General features: G+C 39.8%; 1 protein-coding gene across 1 annotated transcript; it reads left to right on the top strand.

The window, feature by feature from the left end:
- The first annotated feature begins 117 nt into the window (after positions 1–117).
- LOC141909646 (gamma-tubulin complex component 5-like) lies at positions 118–18,863 on the top strand. Its single transcript, XM_074800192.1, has 21 exons — positions 118–274; positions 648–754; positions 1,902–2,010; positions 2,772–2,868; positions 3,598–3,680; positions 4,646–4,917; positions 5,179–5,268; positions 5,691–5,808; positions 6,313–6,523; positions 10,523–10,743; positions 11,191–11,306; positions 11,737–11,951; positions 13,010–13,238; positions 14,238–14,403; positions 14,606–14,668; positions 14,958–15,137; positions 15,911–16,031; positions 16,373–16,542; positions 16,715–16,870; positions 17,759–17,918; positions 18,400–18,863. Exons 1-21 carry the CDS (start codon positions 140–142, stop codon positions 18,450–18,452), a joined length of 3,072 nt encoding a protein of 1,023 aa, XP_074656293.1. The 5' UTR covers positions 118–139; the 3' UTR covers positions 18,453–18,863.
- The last annotated feature ends 271 nt before the right edge of the window (positions 18,864–19,134 follow it).

Raw genomic sequence — 19,134 nt, forward strand, 5'->3', positions numbered from 1 at the left:
CCCGAAAACGTAAACAAACCCTTTTCGGGGCGATTTTAACGAATCGAAGCCCGGATACGAGTAGAATATGCGCACAGCGGTATTCTCTGCGATTCAGGAATGGTTTCTAGGGTTTAAACGGGTCGTTATCGTATGAATAATGGATTTAGACGACGGGTCGGAACTGGCCATTCTCGCGAGATGTCGGGTATCGACAAACACAGTAATGGCGGCGCTTCGGCCAGAATTCGAACGAAGTGTAAAGAAATTAATCAGAAATATCACCGGATTCCGGGTAAGACAGGCTTTAGTTACTTCCCCGATGAGTGAACTTATTAATTAGAACATATATAGACTTTTGTACGTTATTGAAATGTTTTGAATCGCTAAAAGTAACAAATAAAACGCTGGATTCGCCGAAATTTTCCTACAGCGCCATCTATCTGTCATAAGTGAAACTACTGTACCCCGAAGTCATGAATTAGAAGATATTTACACAAATTTCTGTTTGTTAATGTTAGATTGAATAGAGAAATATGAATTTCTAAGATTGTTTGCTCTGGGTGTGCGGAAAAATGTTCCCGGAAAATGTCATTCTTGCGTTGACTATTTTAGACCAGGTCCAGATTCAATGAATGATTTAAGATTGGTGATTGTTTATTTTGTAGGACCGCGACGAGAATTTTCAAATATGTCTGAATTTCGTGCTGTCGAATTTTAAATACCACAGATTTTTGGAAGTGGATTCGCATAAGGTGCGACGAAATCTTGATGGGTAAGTTGATGATTGTTCACAGACTAGGATACACTGAACACTAACGACCCTCCCAACCTCAATTACTGGCTGGTAGGTCTGCAGTGGGCCTAAAAATACCTGAAACGGCATGCTGACTAAGAAAAATTTTGCCCAGCCTTATTTGAGTTGCCAAAAACATACAGGATGAAAGTGGTTTTTCGTAGTTAGGCCTAGTCCCATCGTGCTTCCGGAGAAAGTTCGGATTTTACTTTCCGGTGTCAGGCCTGAGGATGATCTAATGACCATGCGTAAAGTAAGAATTCTGCTAAAGTAAGAATTGTATGTTTAAGACTTCATCTGTCACAGATGAAGCAAAAAACCCTAATGAAATTAGTCATGATATAATTCCTTAGAGAAAATATTAAGTGTTGAATTAGTTATAGGCCTAGAATTATACATAGTTTTTCCATTTGTATTGGTACATAGGCCTATACGTATTTTGTAACATAATTAATTGCAAAGTGGCAGCAAAACATTTCTTATGATTGTGGTCAGTTTTCAGGTCACAGCTTTCTGTATACATCCACTAGGGGGCGTTGTATTGTGTAATGATCAGGTATTTCCATATATAGGCCTAGAAATACCTAGGTATATTTCACAGGGGCGGATATAAGGAGGGGAAGCAAATTTCCAGGGGCCCTAAAAATTTTTTTCTATTTCAGTAAAATTTTTCTTAAAACTAAACCATCCGTAATTGGGTGTTTCAAAAATATAGTTGTTGTTTTCTGGTGACTTACATGGGTGGGGCCTAGACCACTCACAGGATTTGCAAAGACTCCCAGGTACCACCAGAAAAGCCCAGATAGCTTTAAAATTGCATCAAATTTAGAAATGGGGTGCGAAGTGTGCGTATTGATTATTGAAATTGTTGAGCATTTGCCCAAGTGGGCATTCATCATCATCATCATCATCATCATCATCATCATCAGCATCATCATCATCAGTATCACGGATGGATGTAGGCCTGGTAGAGGATGTAGGCCTGGTAGGTAGAGGCCTATTAGTGTCCGGCTCGTTTGGTGATTGATATCGGTTTAGGTTTCCTTGCGTCCTTGGACCCCTAGTTTGAAAAAAATCTGTTATCCCGGCAATTAGAAATAAAAGGCCTTTAACGCTTGTTTTTCAGGGTGCATGAGAAATTTCAAATTTACTCCCAACACGAGAAAGCCTTTGAGTATAAACGCTTAGTTCAACTATTTCTGTCGACCCCGGCCTTCGCTGAAAATAAACCACAGGTAAGGTGATGGCTGCCTTCATCAAATCTCGGTATGGCATCATCAATTAACCTCCTTTTAAAAAGATCCAGAAATGATGGCTGCCGTGATCCTTTGACATCATCAAATTACGCCCCTTCATAGACACTTCTAGAAAAGATGACTGCTCCATAGATCCTCCTATGACATCATCATTAATTATCCCCTTATATTGACACTTCCTTAAAAGGTGGCTGCCTCCATATATCCGTTTATGACATCATCAAATAACGTACCGGGTTGCTCCATGAATCCTCCTATGACATCATCAAACTACCTCCTTATATAGACGCTACTCGAAAGATGACTGCTCCACAAATCTTCCTATGACATCATCGGAATACCTTATAGACACTTCTAGAAATGATGAATGCCTCCATATATCCCCTTATGACATCATCAAATAATGGTACCGGGTTGCTCTATGAATCCTCCTATGACATCACCGGTGGCTGCCACCATATAACCGTTTATGACATCATCAAACTACCTCCTTTATAGATCTTCCTATGAATCCCCTTATGACATCATCAAATAACTGCACTGGGTTGCTCCATAAATCCTCCTATGACATCATCAAATAACTGTACTGGGTTGCTCAATGAATCCTCCTATGATATCATCAAATAACTGTACTGAGTTGCTCCATGAATTCTCCTATGACATCATCAAACTACCTCTGTATAGACAGTTCCAGTAAAGATGGCTGCCATGGATGATATCATTATCGTTTGTATTTTCAGACTGATACACACTATGCGTTGTTGCAGATTCTATTGAGTTTAGCGGAGACACCGACTCTAGTCGACTACCATCCACCAATCGTCGACAAACCATTAGGTATGTATAATGTTTCATGAGCTCAGACCACTATTCCGAAATCTTGTATATCCTACAGTAAAAAATCAGAAATTCAAGCATTAAGTATATATATAAGCTTGTAAACTCAAGGGAAGTCCAGTCTATGGCTGCTAGGCCAGCACAATTTAGCTACGCATTGAAGTGGTTTTCGCCCCACATACCCAACCAAATTTTGATATAATCAAACCCTTTAGAAAGGAGGGTATCCGAGTACAGGTACACCAGAAAATCCGAACCGAATATTGAAGGGAATCCCCACCGTTTTTCGTACCCTTATTCCAGACAAAAACAAACCAGGGAATTCCCTACTTCATCATCAATCTGTCTCTCAGGACCCACGGATTTCATATATATATATATATATATATATATATATATATATATATATATATATATATATATATATATAACCATATCCTATTTGTAGAAATATGGCAACATTTATGGGGGGACCTATTTTTCATTCTAGCTACTATATCTGGGTCCTACCCTACGTATCTGGAAGTTACTCGCCTAATGATTGTCGTCTTATGCTGTATATTTTTCACCTTAAAAAATGTACGTCATCATGATGAAAGTGAAAGGTTTTGCCAGCCAAAAATTTGTGAACAGCTAACGGCAAGTTACACGGATGAATAACCCTTTCGGGTCTTGCGCGAGAAGGTCGCTTTTTTTTTTCATCGATTCGTTTGTAAATCTGTTTCGCAGATGAAGTTGACGAGTTCGATTGGAAGGCTTATCTACTGGAAGGTGAAGATACAACGCGTCTGATCTACCCCGATACATCTTCTGTAAGTTTCAGGGTTCGCACAGATCTAGGGAAAATCAGCAAACTCAGTGTCATTTTTTCCTGCAGGGAAAATCAGGGAAGATAATGACCAAAAAAGTCAGTGCAAACTGAATTTCAAGATGACTGTAAAATTAAAAGCACCGTCCCTATTATATTCCATTAACCCTTTCAGTGCGTCTACACCGCAGTGGGGTGTAAGAATCAGTGATGGATTTTGCTAGTACACCGCACTGCGGTGTATTGATTTAATTAGTAATAACTAATTATCTCTCTTGAAAGATGGCAGCACCTGTCAAACATAGTGAAATATCAGTAACTAACGATATACCGTGCCAGGTTGTAGACGCACTATAGTGCTATTCCCGTTATTCAACACACTAGGGTGGAATTTTTCAGAATTTTCAAATTATCTTCAGCACTATAGGGTATTAATTAGCCAGCGCTGAAAGGGTTAAAAGTATATAATTTCTGATGCTCATCACTTAATGCCCAATGCACTCAATGCAGGGAAACGCAAAATCACGGAAACAAACATGTTTGACTATGTTTCTCATAAATGTGCACAATGCAGTGAAAAATGCTCAGAAACGTGTTTTTCTATTGCCTGATTCCGTGTTTACCCTTGTGTGCGGTTGTCTTAACAAACGCCACGTGCATGATATCTGTAGTGCACATTGGATTCTTGACCCTCGTATCTGGTAAAGAATCAGGGCTCGGTTTTTTAGGCTGGTTTTAACTTTAACGCAGGGGCTAACTCAATTTACGTATTCAATTGAGTTAACCCCCGCGTTAAAGATAATACCAGCCTATAAGACCAGCCCCGTATGTCGTCGGTAATGTAATCCTTGAGGTCGATGTTATGGAAACATGTCCTCGGTGGTGCTTGATGTTTGATAGCTGCATCAGTCAAGAATGTTTGACAGATTTAAGAATTTCTCTCGAGAATGATTTTATTTACGCTCTCAGGACGAGGAAGATTGGAGGCTCGATGACGACGACAACGATGACGCTGCGGCCGTGGTATCCACGGCGATTCCGTTCGACTCGGGAGTTCGAGTCGAAACCGATCGCGACGATGATGACGATGATGAGGAAGAGGAGATGACGTTAACGGGGGCGGAGTTTACGACTAAATCGCATTACGATTGGCTCACGAGAAACGTCGTCGTTCAATACTGGAAATCGGACAATGCGCTTTCGATTTCGAGTCCTCGTGTTAACGGAATTTCCGATATCTGGTAAAAAAAAAGTGTTGATACCTTTCAGCTACCTAAGCCTGCTTTCTTACAAATTTTTTGGCATGAATTTCAATTTAAACCTCGGTTTCTTAGAAATTAAATGTTCATGAATTCGATGGCAAAAGTTTACGCGAAAATCGTTCTTGAATTAGAAAATTTGAATTGATAATTTCAAGTAAAAACTAATCTAAATTGAAAATAAATTGAAATTAAAGTCGACCTTTTTTCGAAATTTTGACGTTTTTGTCTTCAAATTTTTAGGGAGAAATATTTGTTTGATTCGAATCCGCTTTACGTCCTCGCAAAGCGCCACCTACTGACAGAGACGCAAATTATACGCGAAACGCTCTGGTAAGCGCATAGCTACTCTCATTCCAGTGCTAATGTATGGGCATTTTCATATCGTCCAATAAAATTTGAATTTTATCTTCTTTTTGCTTCTTGAGCTTCCATTAGACTTGTATTGTTGTACTCCCTCTCCCTCTCCCTCTCCCTCTCCCTCTCCCTCTCCCTCTCCCTCTCCCTCTCCCTCTCCCTCTCCCTCTCCCTCTCCCTCTCCCTCTCGTTATTTCATGTACCCTTCAAGATAACGTCAGGAGTAGGGCGAAAATTCAGAAAGTTGTCTCAAAAAAATATTTTAGCTATTGGCCTTAGATCCAAAATTCAATTGGAACTAAAACCTTGTAACTTCGGAGTTTGAGCCTGAGCCAAAGAAATGTTGTTGCCTTATTGACTTATTGTTTCTGCATTTCTTGAAAACAAATATCTTTTAGGATGTTATTTGGTGCCGGTGATAGAGGTCTGTTCGTTTATGATTTTACGGACAGCGGCAATGAATTAGGGGGTAGATTCACAGTATCCGACGAACTGAAAGTGTCGCATCTCACCACGGTAAATATACCCGCGCTCTGTAGAAAACTTTTCGATTGGTAAGGTTTGATGATCCTGAAATACCTGGCTCCGGTATGCTAAATATCTTCTGTTTCAAGTCGGACTTAAATGCAACCCGTATGTTCACTTTAACTGCCAAATATTGAATGTATACACCCTTCAAGAAAAGCTGTCTCGCCCTTCCAGAAGATATGTCTTGTGTCCAAAAATTTCACGATGACGCCATCAAATTCCTCCTTATTGAGATCTTTCCCGAAAACATGGCTACATCCTTAAATTCGTGTGACATCGATCAAATTATGCCTAAAGCCTCACAGAAAAGATGGCTGGAAACGCAAATCGCTCGATACCATTCATCAAATTGCTCTTTATTGAGAGACCCTTATGGAAAAGATGGTTTCATGTATAAATCCTCTATGACATCATCTAATGGTCCCTTTGAACTCTTCCATAAAAAAGTAATCCCCTTTAGTGGACTTCATCATAGTCTGTATTACATTGTAGCAAGCTCTGGTCAGTGTATTGGAATCGTTTTGTCACTACGGCAACATCGTACACAAATTGGAAACATTTGTCACGGTGACGACTGAATTGAGCGTGTCGTCTGCCGGTGGAACGTGTCAGACGTATCAGGCATTCGCGAAGTCAATCGCAAGGTTTCTGAACAGATTTAAAAGCGAACTCGTTAAACTTGAGGAAGAAACTATCGAACAAGGTAAGCCACGAGATTCACCTGTGGCAAGCCAGGATCCACTTAGTGTGATAGTGCACAGTAGAACATCAACCTAAGGCGGGTCTAGGATTCTTTAGAGTGTACCTGAAAATTGGAATGAGCACTCAATTTGAAAAGGGCCTATTTGACAATGTGAGGGCAGCAAGGGTGAAATATAGGTCGTGGTTCTGGTGGCCCTCGCACAGAAAATTTAGGCGTTGTTACGTAACAGACTTGCTGCTAAGTAGTGTATTGATATATTCACTACTGCTAGCTACGTACATTTATATGAAAAACGTCCCGTGCGTGTGGCCAAGTTTAAATTTTCCAAGAAACTGCAAACGATTCTAGCAACTGCCGCGCCGCCGTGGTAAATACTAACAGCAAGCGCATGTATTCTAAATCTTCTAAATAATGAGTAGGCCTATAATGAAATCTTTTTGAATTATAAAGGCTTGAACTCTAGCAGGGGCCTTAAGGTCCATTCAATGAACAGCTTCAAAACAATTGTATTGACATCTGGATGCAAAGCTTGTGCACCCATAGACTGCATCATGGTCACCTTAATTGGCCTATATATCTATGTCATGGGCTTTTGGCGATTAGCCGATAGCAGACTGTATCCAGTGGTTTGATTTTTGAATTTCGTTTCTTGTTCCTATCTACAGTGATTTCAATCGCCAAACCAAGAAATTGCGAAGTTTCATATTTAGCGCATTCCTATCTGATCCCTCAAAAGTTCTTCTTAAAATTGACTTCCATCCCTATCAGCACAATGACCAGGTTGGCAGCCCTGAGTTACTCGGAATTGATTTTTGATTCGTGTTTAAATTTGAATTGATATAATTTCATCGCTAACAAGCGATGAATAGGCCTAGCTGTTTTCATTGAACAAACTTTATTAGTATTGATGTGTGTTTTATAGTACATGTATTCGTGTGAATAGACGACATTTGGTCCGAACACGCAGAATCGAATCAATCATGAATTCTACTCCGATGCGGATCGCGAGACCTTACAACAGCTACGTCGCTCTATTGTCGGTGCAAAACAAGTTTGGTATCTACCGTACCGTGTCATTGGTTGTTTTGCCGACCTTTTTCCTGTTAGGAGCCTTCGGAAATTCGGCGACTACCCTCGTGATGATAAGTCGCAGATTTCGCGGTTTATCGTATGCGAACTATCTTATCGTTTTGTCGATGAGCGACTTCGCGGCGGTCGTCGCGTTCAGTCTGATGCCCGTTTTACAGTTTCTTCACGGGCATCTCGGCGCCGGCGCGAGCAGGCTCTTGGTGAATTCACCGATCGGTTGTCGAGTCTACGAATTCGTTATGTCGTCTATGATAGCTTGCAGCTCCTGGTTGATAGTAGCGATATCTTTAGAACGCGCGGCAGTCGTTCTCTTCCCGTTAACGTCTCGTCTGATATGTACACCGAGTTTCGCCCGATCCGTGATTCTCGTGATTATCATAATGAACGTATCGGTAGTCGGTATTCCCCTAGCCGTATTGATGCAGTTTTCGCATGGAATAACCGGATGCTACTTAAGATTATCAGACCGAGCAGCGCTTTTTATAACGTTTGTCATTCATGTTTTTTTTGCGCCGTTAACAGTGATTATCATATCTAATTCGATTATAATAGTTCAGTTATTCAGAGGTTCAGAAATGGTTTCGTCCGATCAGAAAACGACAAAAGTGAAACGCACGACAATAATGCTCGTCACTGTTTCACTCGCGTTTGCGATGTTTACGCTTCCGACCTCTATTACGGCGTTCCTACCGATTCGCGTAGAACAGAAACAATTATTGTACGATATAGGTATCAAGATCCAAGTTTGTAACTATGTCGTTAATTTCTATATATATCTTTTGATGGGACGCGAAATTCGTGATTATTTCTGTACGAATTTCTGCTGTGGAAATTCATCGAAATGATCATGACCGGCTAGTTTGATTTTCACTGCTATGACTTATTTCTATTTCTGAGAATGTTGTTAGGATGATGCGTCCGAGTCGGCCAACAAGTCGATCCGTGCCGTCGAGTATCTTCCCTGCCAGGTCACGGCAATTGGACCAATCGTAACAAGCAGGTCAACCCTTCAACAGCAGCTATTGGCCTCTGTGTTTCAATGCTTAATTCAAGAAGAAAAATGTTTAAAAAAATTACATGCATCTTACAATCATCATACAAACATAACAAGACATAAAAATACATGTTGGCGACCGGATTGAACACCGGATTAGCGTCCGTATTACGACATTGACCAATCGCGAGATAGTATAAAAACTGGCAGCGACAGTTGCGTCGTAGATTGGCTCAGTAATGCAAGCTTTTTGGCCAACTGCATTTTCATGACTTATTCAATGCAGTAGGCCTATGCCAGGCATACGTATAAAAGGTGTCTAAAAGCCATGTGGTGAAAAAATACCTGCCTTTGGGCATTATGAGATTTCATTATTGCAGAATATTGCGTAGTGGTGAAAACCATGCGGGTCTGGAACTATGCCTATCCACTGATGTTGTCCTCTTTAGGCATCTAAAACCTGCAAATTTGAATCCTCTCGTAAATTGTGCATTCTCGTACGTATTTGTTCAGGCATTTCGAACACCAAGTGGAAACCCCACAAGTTGCGGCCTTGGGCGTGGCCACTTCATCCAAGATCCATCCTCTCTTTTCTTTTTGATTCCAATTTCCCAAGATCGTCCTCTGCGTTGATAGAGGTTGATAAAATCAGTACGGTATTCTAATTGATCGAATCTAGAATTCCCCAGGAAGCATGTCTATGTGTAATTGAGCTAATAATAGCCTCTGGTTGTAATTGTTCGTGGTGGCTCCCATTTTAAAAGTTTGAATGGTCCAATAAACTAACGCCTAATTGACTCAATCAGATTCATGAAAGGTTTTGAATTCAATCTATAACTGCTCGAAGTAAAGAAACAAACTAATTTGAAATGCGATTCGAATTTGTTTGTGATATTCATAACGCATTGATTTTTGATTAAAGAACCAAACTTTGCGTAGAGAATATAGATCTGTGACTTCTGGAAAATTTGTTTCGAAATGAGGTGCCGGCACTGGTACTGTGGCAAGGCATGTGAGTATTCTGCGAGGACCTGCCAGGTGTCACTTTTGGCTACCTCTGATTTTCAACCCCATAAAAAACCATTACAATAACGTTTTGATAACTACAACGTATGCATTATGTATAAGGGGGGTAGTGTGTACCGGTATTTATTGGCAAAGTTATAAACTTTTATGACAAAAATTCATATACAAGCATATATGGCGGGAAACAATATAACATAGAACAAAAATTGATATGTAGATTTAGGCCTATATTAAGAAGATTCGTAGAGTAGCCGTGTTAACTGGGTTTTTGATTGATTGATTTTATTTTCATAGAACATAGTTTAGTATAATAATTTATCTTACAAAATACCAGTATGAACTATGAAGGACTCGTCCAGGTTTAGAATAAATAGCGAGACGAGTAGTACTATATAATAGGTTAACCATTTATTTGATGCACGAGCTTTCACTACCAGTGTAAATAAGTAGCGAAAGCTCGTGCGTAAAATAAGTAGTTAACCTATATATAACTCATCTTGTTATTTACATATTATGTTAAGGTTGCTTGAATATATAAACTTTCTTAAGAAATTTTGAAAAGTTTGAAAGATCGTTGTTATTACGTGGAAAAATCGAGAATTTCACTGTAATGATATTTCAATGATACATAGGTCTATTTGAATTTGCACCCCAGGACCCAGTTCCACAGTTGTGAGTTAGAGTTAACTCTGAGTTAAAATTAGTTCATTTTGAATGATTTAACTCAGGGTCAAATTTTAACTCCGAACTGTGGAACTGGACCCTGAACTTTAAAAATTGAAAAATTTAAAATTCGAAAAAATGGACTAATTTTGGCTAACGTTGTAGGGATTGTCCGTCACTCCATCTGGTGGTGAGAATTTAAAACACAAGTCCGTCTGCTTTTTCAGAAGGAACGCTGACGATCGCGACGATGTTGAGTCGTCTGTCCGCGTCATTCGATCAGTTAGCCCTGATCGGCGAAATCTACGACGAATGTTTAACGGATCGTCTTCACGACGGCTGTCATTCCGAGGCGGACGGAATGCGTTCGAAGGCGTATCGTCTGATATCGAGGCTCTACGCGGTTCTGATGACCGTCAGTTTGTACTCGACCGAAAATATGAAAAAGGTTGGTGAAGATTGTAACTTTTTCGGGGTCGGACCTGGTCCAAATCTAAAATAATGTGAAAAATCGAACAAATCTGTGAATATAATGTGAATAATCTTGAAAATGTTCAGAAAGCATCGGTTCATTTTGGTTCCCTTATTGCGCCGTATACTGTGCAGGTGAGAATTTGTGCACTGTAAGCTGTGTTATAAAGTTAAGGAAGTTTTCAATATGAAAATGATTTGAACATATTTCGAGGCCAGGTAGGAATTCCAGAAAATGGGTACTCGAATATGGGGATAGGGTATTTGGAGAGATCGCTAGTATGAAATTGGATGCATGTATACGGACAAAATAACGAAATGGGATGCATGCGTACGGTCAATGTAACCAAAAGTGACCATCACAAGTCTTTGCTCATTTTGGTCGTCAACTAACTTCGAACGTTGTAGTCGTTTTCGATTTCAGTTTCGATTGTTGATGCTGATTTGGTTGGATACGATTCGGCCGTATTTGAATATAATCGGCGAGTGGTTGACAAGCGGTCGCCTGAATGATGTTTATGGAGAATTCGTCATACGCAGGTACGAAAATTCGGCGCAAGATCTTCGGTCGTAGTCTGGAGTTCGATTTGACGCGAAACTTGAAACATCGTAGATGGAAAAGAATGGCCACTAAGAAATGTGAAATAAGTCTGGGAAGGTTGATCCTTAAGATAAGGCCGGGCTTAGTTCAATTAGGGCCAGTTACGCAGTTTAGACTAAACCTGTTTCTTAACATTAGTGATCAAAATTTCCCAGCTTTTCCAATCTTCCAAACTTTTCAAATTTTCTCTAGCGATATATGTTGACAAACTGTCAGCGGTGAAATAGGGTTAACGAGACGGCCATTCTAAGCCTCGAAATGATTTTTAAAAAACCTAAAAATGTACGAAACTTCAGAAATCCTTTTTAACTTAAGACGTCTTAAAATATCAAATTTTATTACCCGTTTGAAATTTTGTTTATGTTGCAGAAACGAAAGCGTAAAAAATGATGACGCGGATTTCTGGCGAAAATCGTTTGTTCTGCACTGCGAGGAGCCGCAGGACGAGCAGACGCACTTCTTCGATGAAGACCGTCGATTGCCGTCGTTTCTTCAACCGGTTTTACGCGAACTATTGCTCTGCGGCAAATCGATGGAAGTGCTCAATTCGCTCGGCAAATTGCAGAAAGTTATACCGGGAAGAGGTTCGTCGAAAAAGATTTTTGATTTCTTTTCTTTCATGAAAGCGGGTGCCTGCGACCGAGCAAAACTTTTCAACTTCGAAAGTTTGAAAGTTTTGAAAATGTGAAATAACAAATGGCAACGAATCCAAATACATTTTTCCTCATTGCGTTAGAAAGTAACGAGAAGTGACAAATAGGAGCTGAACCAGAGTTAAAAGGTTTTAATTTTATTGTGAAAACATGAATTAGTCAATGACATATAAACCAAATTAGTAGGGTACCGGCGGCACACACCAGATGGCACAACAATACACTGAGTTATTAATAGTGAAAATTAGTTCATTTACTATGAAGCTTGAACTAGATTTGTAGGCTTCTGAATCCGAATATTATCAAACAAGTCATCGGATAGATACCAGATTCACTTAACCTAGTTTATTCTATAGGTTTTACTGAAAATTGGTTTTGCGATTGGAAAAGTTGATTCAAATTTAATCGAAATGTTATTAGAAATTGAAAGCGAATCCTGCAGATCTTCACCGAAGCCTTGGTTGCCAAATTAGTGATGCTGGTTACCGGTGGTACCCCATCGCATACTTAAGGTTTACTTTTAAGACCAGTTGGAGATCATCTTTCATAGCTGATCCAACGACTTGGGACCAGTTAAGATAACTCTTTCGGTGCTGACTAATTGATACCGTAAAGTGCTGGAGATAATTTGATAATTTTTGAAAAAAATTCCAGCCCAATGCATCATAACATAGGCATCAGCTATAATGTATCTACACCGCCGCGCGGTGTGTCGTTAATAATATCTGTGTTTGACAGGTGCCATCTTTCATTAGAGATAAAAACGTTAACGAATTGCATCAATATAACACAGTGCGGTGTACTAGCAAAGTCCATTGCCGATTATACACCGCACTGCGGTGTAGACATACTGAAAGTGTTAAGGCCAAGATTGAAAAAATCACAACACTGCATCTGGCTCTGGGTCGTGGAAGATCGAATACAAGTCACCGATTGCGACATCAAACGTTTCGCAAATTCGAATTTATTATGAATTTTCTATTTCGTAGAGCATCGGTTCAAATTGTACGAAAAATTCATCGAAAACTTGCTAAAACTGTCGGAACAGCAGACGGTGAATAAGACGGCTGTCGTTGATCATAACCGCGGTAATCGATCGATCATCACCCGCAGCGATCACCAATATGACGCCTTGTTGGGAATCAATTTCGGGGACATTTTCAACGGCGAAAGATTTCTAGTCGATGACTACAACGAAGAAGAGCAACGACTTCAGGGGTAGGTACTGGGTCCGAGCTAAGGAATAAAAGCCATTTGCCCGCGGGGCAAGCATATCTGAAATTTCATTCGACCCCCTTAAAAATCAACTTGCCCTTCGCTAGCAGTCCAAACGGTGACACAATCATCTGTTGTAATGAGTGAGAAAAAAGCTTTGAGACATAAATTGCTCTAGCCCTGAGGACAAGTGATAATGGTAACCTACTCCTAATAAAATATACTTCTTGGCCCGGGTGATCGAACAACTGCTTAGATCGGGGCCCTGTGAGTATTTCGAATGTATCAATTCAATGATGTTATGAGAGGAGAAATGGAGGCTTCTTTTCGGGAAAGGTCTATAGAAGGTTTTAAAATTTAACCAATTTTAAAATCATGTCATTGAGGGATTTACGTATGAATGCAGCAATCTATGCTCTATTCAGTGGGGAAAAACGAATGATGTCATAGGGAAATTCCTGAATACTGCCATCTTTTCTTGAATGATCCGTAGGGCTGAATTAATAATGATAATAATTGATAATTGATTGCCATAATTCCATATAAAATATGCTCTTTGGCTTACATATGAGATGCATGATTTTAAAATTGGTAAAACAACAAATATAAGGGAATAGTTAAGAATAAGCTATGGTAAAAAGGTGAGTCTTCATTCGAGAAGCATCTAAGGATGGACTAAAATGTCATTGATGGTGTCCTAAAATTTTTCCAATGTACTGATGATGTCATAGGGTGATTTATGGAGGCAATCTATTTGGGACGGGTTTATACAGAGGTAATTGGATGGTTCCATTACAGATTTGTTCCGGGAGGGATAATTTGACAATTCTCAAATGATTTAAAAATGTATTGACAATGCCGTAGGGTGTGTTATGCAGGCAGCCATCTTTTTGGGAAGTGTCTATGGAAGTAATCTAATGAGTTCATAGGGGGATTCATGAAGGCAACCATCTTTTCCATGATAGCTGTAATGCATGGATTTTCTGTTACGTTTGTTTGTAGTAAGATTGACGGTTTGACGTCTGCCAACAGTCGACGGCCATTTTATCGTCTGATGAGTCAATGTTTATATCCGTTCATACGAGACAGATATCGTCTGATCAGCGAGCAATTTCTTTCCATCCTGAAAAACGAATATAACCTCAAACAACACCTATCGACGATGAAGGTAAAGAATTTGACGAATATGTCGATTTTTAAAATGAAATTTAACATTCTTAATAACCTTTTTTCGGACAAATTTTTGTGCAAAAACGTTAAATTCAAAATAATTGTCGAAGAGTTTGTTTTCATAGCGAAATGAAATTTGTGCAAATTTTGTGGTTTTACTGAATTTAAGAGCAATTATATTTTCGAGCAATTACTTGCAGGCGTTTTATCTAATGGAGGCCGGAGACACGATGTACGACTTTTACACCGCATTATTTGATAAGGTAAATTTCCCGAATTCCTAATTCGAAAGATCTAATGTCTGTCAGTGCGTCTACACCCCAATGCCGTGTATAAATCCAGTGATTTACTGCAAGTTCACTGCATCGAGTTGTAGTAATGCAATGTAGTAATTAGTTTTAATCTCGATTGAAAGATTGCAGCACATGCCAAACATAGTCAAATATTAGTAACTAACGATACACCGTGCTACAGAGAAAGGCACCAAAATGGTCGCCGCGCGTGGCTCTAGCTTCCGACTTTTTCATACTATGGTTTTCGTTACGTTTTCAGTTGCGTCACGGCGAAGATTGCAAGGACTCTCCGTTGCTGAATGGATTGTTGGAGGATGCCCTCTACGCACGATTTCCCGAACACAAGTCGAGAATGTTCGTCGAAGTCGTCGACGTTCCAGCGACGACAAAAACTCAACAACCGATCAATGCTTTAAACTGCCTGAAGTTGCATTATAAAGTACGTAGGTTTGAAAATGTTTAGATTTTGCATATTTTAGTCTTGCTATGGAGCTGCATCGACTGTATCTAGAAAAATTCGAATTCAGGCTCCAATTCCACTGCTCCAAACCAAGTTCCACACTTCTGGACCCAGTAACTTAGCTCTGAACCCGGTAACCCTGTTTTGTCTCAGTTCCACAGCTCTGTCCCTAGTTCCACTGTTCTGGGCTCGGTTGCACAGTTTCGAACCTAGAAATACATTTATGGACTCGGTTCCGCAGATGCTTTGAATCTAGTTTTCCTGGTCTGATCACAGTTCTGGGCCAGTAAAACAGGTTATTGTCCACAATTATGAGCCCAGTTCCTAGTTCTGATCCCAGTTGCACTGCTCTGGGCCCAGTAACATACACCTCTACCCACAAAGGTGAGCCCAGTTCCATCCACAGTTCAGGACCCGGTTTCACTGTTGTGAGTTAAGATTAGAAATGTTAGACTCAAGGGTTAAAGCAACAGAAACTTACTCGGGATCTGTTTCCATGAGTTCATTTCCAGTTTTTTAACCCTAGTGTCATTTAAAAATGCCAGCTTAAGAACTGCAGCAAGATGCCCAATTTTATGAAACAAGCTCTTCCAACTACTGGTACTCAGTTCCTCTTAAGTTATTTGTTTAGATTTCACTAAAAACTGGTAGTTGAAATTGATTTATTGCTGATAATTTACCTTGACCTGTGAGTTGGATATAAACTCAGATTTTCCTCTCTGTTATCATCATGTTATCATCTCTGTTTCTAGTTGCCATGGGCGATAAGTCTAGTCGTCAACACGGACGCGCAAGAAATATACGGTCAAATATTAACGGAACTTCTTCAAATCAAACGAGCGAAATTCTCCCTCGATTCGCTTCATCATTCCGGTACGTGTGACCTTCGATATGCGTCTGCTCGCTGTATTTACCATCGGGGGAAATAGGGAAATTTTGTTAGGCTAATATTTGGGGAAAAGTTGGGGATATTTGATGAGATTGCTAGATCGTGCGTTTAATCAATCCATATATGTCTTATGTATTTGACTGTGTTAATCGATTGGATTCTTAGCAGATCAAGTCAGGGAAAACAACGTGCATGTCAGGGAAAGAGCCAGTCCAATAAAAGTGATCGCCCTGTTTAACTCCTTACTCTCATGCAACTCATTGCTATGTTTTTCGTCGTCTCGATTTAATGGTTAAATTCTTGTCTCGTGTTTTATTTGGCGCAGATTTATCGCGAGATTCTGACGAGGAGAAGCAGACGGCGGTCGACGAAACGTTTCTCAGTTTATACCAGACGGAGGATGCGTATCGCTTCAGCGTTAAACATCGTATGCTGTTACTGCGTCAAAAACTACTGCATTTCGTCAACAGTTTTCATAACTACATCATGACGCGGGTAAGAATCCGATGGAAAATTGTCGGTAAAAGATTTGATGTCAAGGGCTAAGGGCTATTCCTTACGAATGTCTAGTTTAGTTTTGTTTTCATCGGCATGATGCAATAGTTTTTTGCTACCTTCTTGTAGCTAGGGCCTTAGTTTTCATTATCTGCCGACAATTTTTTTTCAGATTTTACATAGTTCTGGTTTAGAATTCGAGGCCGAGTTTGTGAAATGCGGCGATTTCGATCAAGTAATCGAAGCTCACAGTAAATACATTGTTAAACTACAAGAGCAGTGTTTACTGACTAAACCATTAGCTGTACTGAAAGAGGCTGTCAATAGGGTAAGTATTGCCCCCGCTCTTTAAAACAGCCCCCACAACACCCCCTCCTACTTCTTTTAACATTGCCCCCTCGAAGCATATGCCCCTCTCACGATAGAGGGCTGCCCCATAAATCCTGATTCATCGTTAAATTTAGCATCTGCCTGAATTTAGATATCTGCCTACAAAAACTATATGACATCATCAATGACCCCTGCAGACACTTCCAGAAAAGATGGCTGCCTGCATTAATCTCCTTATGACATCATCAAATAGAGACTTCTAAAAAAGGAGTCTGTCTGTATAATAATCTTGTGACTTCATCAAAATGCTCTTCAAAGTAAAATATTCACCTTCATGATTTCACCTATCATCAATGTCCGTATGTCGATAGACTCTGCATCCTCTGATGGCTGTCTCCATGAATATCTCTATGATGTCATCGAATTACCCCTGAAGACACTTCTAGAAAGGATGTCTGCTTACACATAAATTACCCTAAGACATCGTCCAAAGTGCTTCAAAAGGATGGTCGCGTTCTTTCGTGGTTCCCCCTATGACATCATTATCATCATTATCCATATGCCAATAGACTCTGCCTCTTTTGATGACGGTCCCTCCATGAGTCTCCCCATGAAATGATCAAGTTATACAGCGTATCCCGACACAGGGCCCAGTTTTACAAGAAGGTTTTAACTCTTAAATCGATTTAATTTCCTCTTAATTTCTTCATTAATTCAGTTTATCTTAAATCGATTTAGGCCTTAATCCTTTTTGTGAAACTAGGCCCAGATCCTAATATAAATCTGAAACTTAAAAGAACTTGTAGAAAATCAGTTGAATGACTGAATATTTAATGTTTTTGTTGGCTAAAAACGAAATCAATCTTTTCGTTCGAATATTTTTTAGGTGTTTAATTTAGCGTTGCGGTTCGCGGCGATGTGGGACGAGGGGCACGTGGCGACCTCTATGAGCGATTTGATCGTTATCGAAACGGATTTATCGCGATGCATCAACTTCCTGTCGGTGTTTCTCAACAACATCATCAAACGAGGCTCGACTCCTCATCGTAAGTTTTCCATCGTATCGGCTTTCCCTTCCCCGGAACTGGCCCCTCGGTCATTCGTCACTTGGTGAATTGAGAAATTTTCATCGCGGGCTTCCTTACGAAACCATTGTTTTCATGCCTGTGTGTCTGTCTTCCAGCTGCTTAGCTTCGTTAATAGTGGTCGATCTTGATGAAACTTGGGTACGATGTTAGTAACGGGGTCTAGTTGGGGAGTGCTAAAAATGGGCCCAGTGCACCACCTAGCACCAGTTACTAGACACTAAAAACTCTGTTTTTCAGCGACATGACCTCGAAGATGACCTCATGATTGAGGAAATTCAAAAAGGTTCTTGACAAAATTTAGCTACTGACCCTAGATACAACATATCCAAAATAAAATGGGAACTAATGCATGGGATTTTTGGAGTTCGATTCTAAGCCGGAGAACCATTGTCGCCTGCAGTGGCTTGTTTTTTTGAAAAATGATTTTCTTGAATTTCAGTCGAAACTCTCGCATTTTATTTGAGTACAGCTGAAAATCTGAAGCCACAGTGACAGAATGGAGACTGATGTTACTACAGGGATGTCTAATAACCGTATTTATTTGAAAGCTGTGTTAAAACAGTCTAGGAGCCGTTCATACCGTCTTGGATCTGTCTAAACCCATTTTAGAGCTTTCTAATGTCGTTAGAGATGTCAAGTGCTGTCTGAACCTTACGAGCACTGTCTAAACTGTTCAGAAACTGTTTAAAACTGTGTAAGAACTGTTTTCAATTGTATAAAGAGAGTAAAAACTGTACATGTCTAAACTGTCTTGAGAGCTTATCGAAACTGTCTTAAAATGTGTAAGAGCTGTCCAAAATTCTGTAAGGGCTGTCTAAGACTCACTGTCTTGAATGCTGTCTGACTAAAATGTCTATAGTCCTTTTTGGTTGTTAAGAATTTAGATTTGTGTCACTTTTTGGCTGGGACAAAAAGTCATTCTAAAACTGAATTTTTTATTCAAATATTTGAAACATATTTTTCTAATAAAAACAATTGAAATTTTGAACAAAAAATATTTTCATCAATGTCTTCGTGTTTCTTGATTTTTTGGTCGACTGGCAGGGTCTAAAGTTTCTTCAAAGGGGATTGGAATGGATAAGTATATGGCATCCAACTTTTTAACTGAATCATTTTCCACTAAGATCTTTCGGAAAAATCGAACTGTTTGGTAATGTAATTTACAGAGAATAAC

The sequence above is a fragment of the Tubulanus polymorphus genome, chromosome 8, assembly GCF_964204645.1.
Source record: "Tubulanus polymorphus chromosome 8, tnTubPoly1.2, whole genome shotgun sequence".
Lineage (NCBI taxonomy): Eukaryota > Metazoa > Nemertea > Palaeonemertea > Tubulaniformes > Tubulanidae > Tubulanus > Tubulanus polymorphus.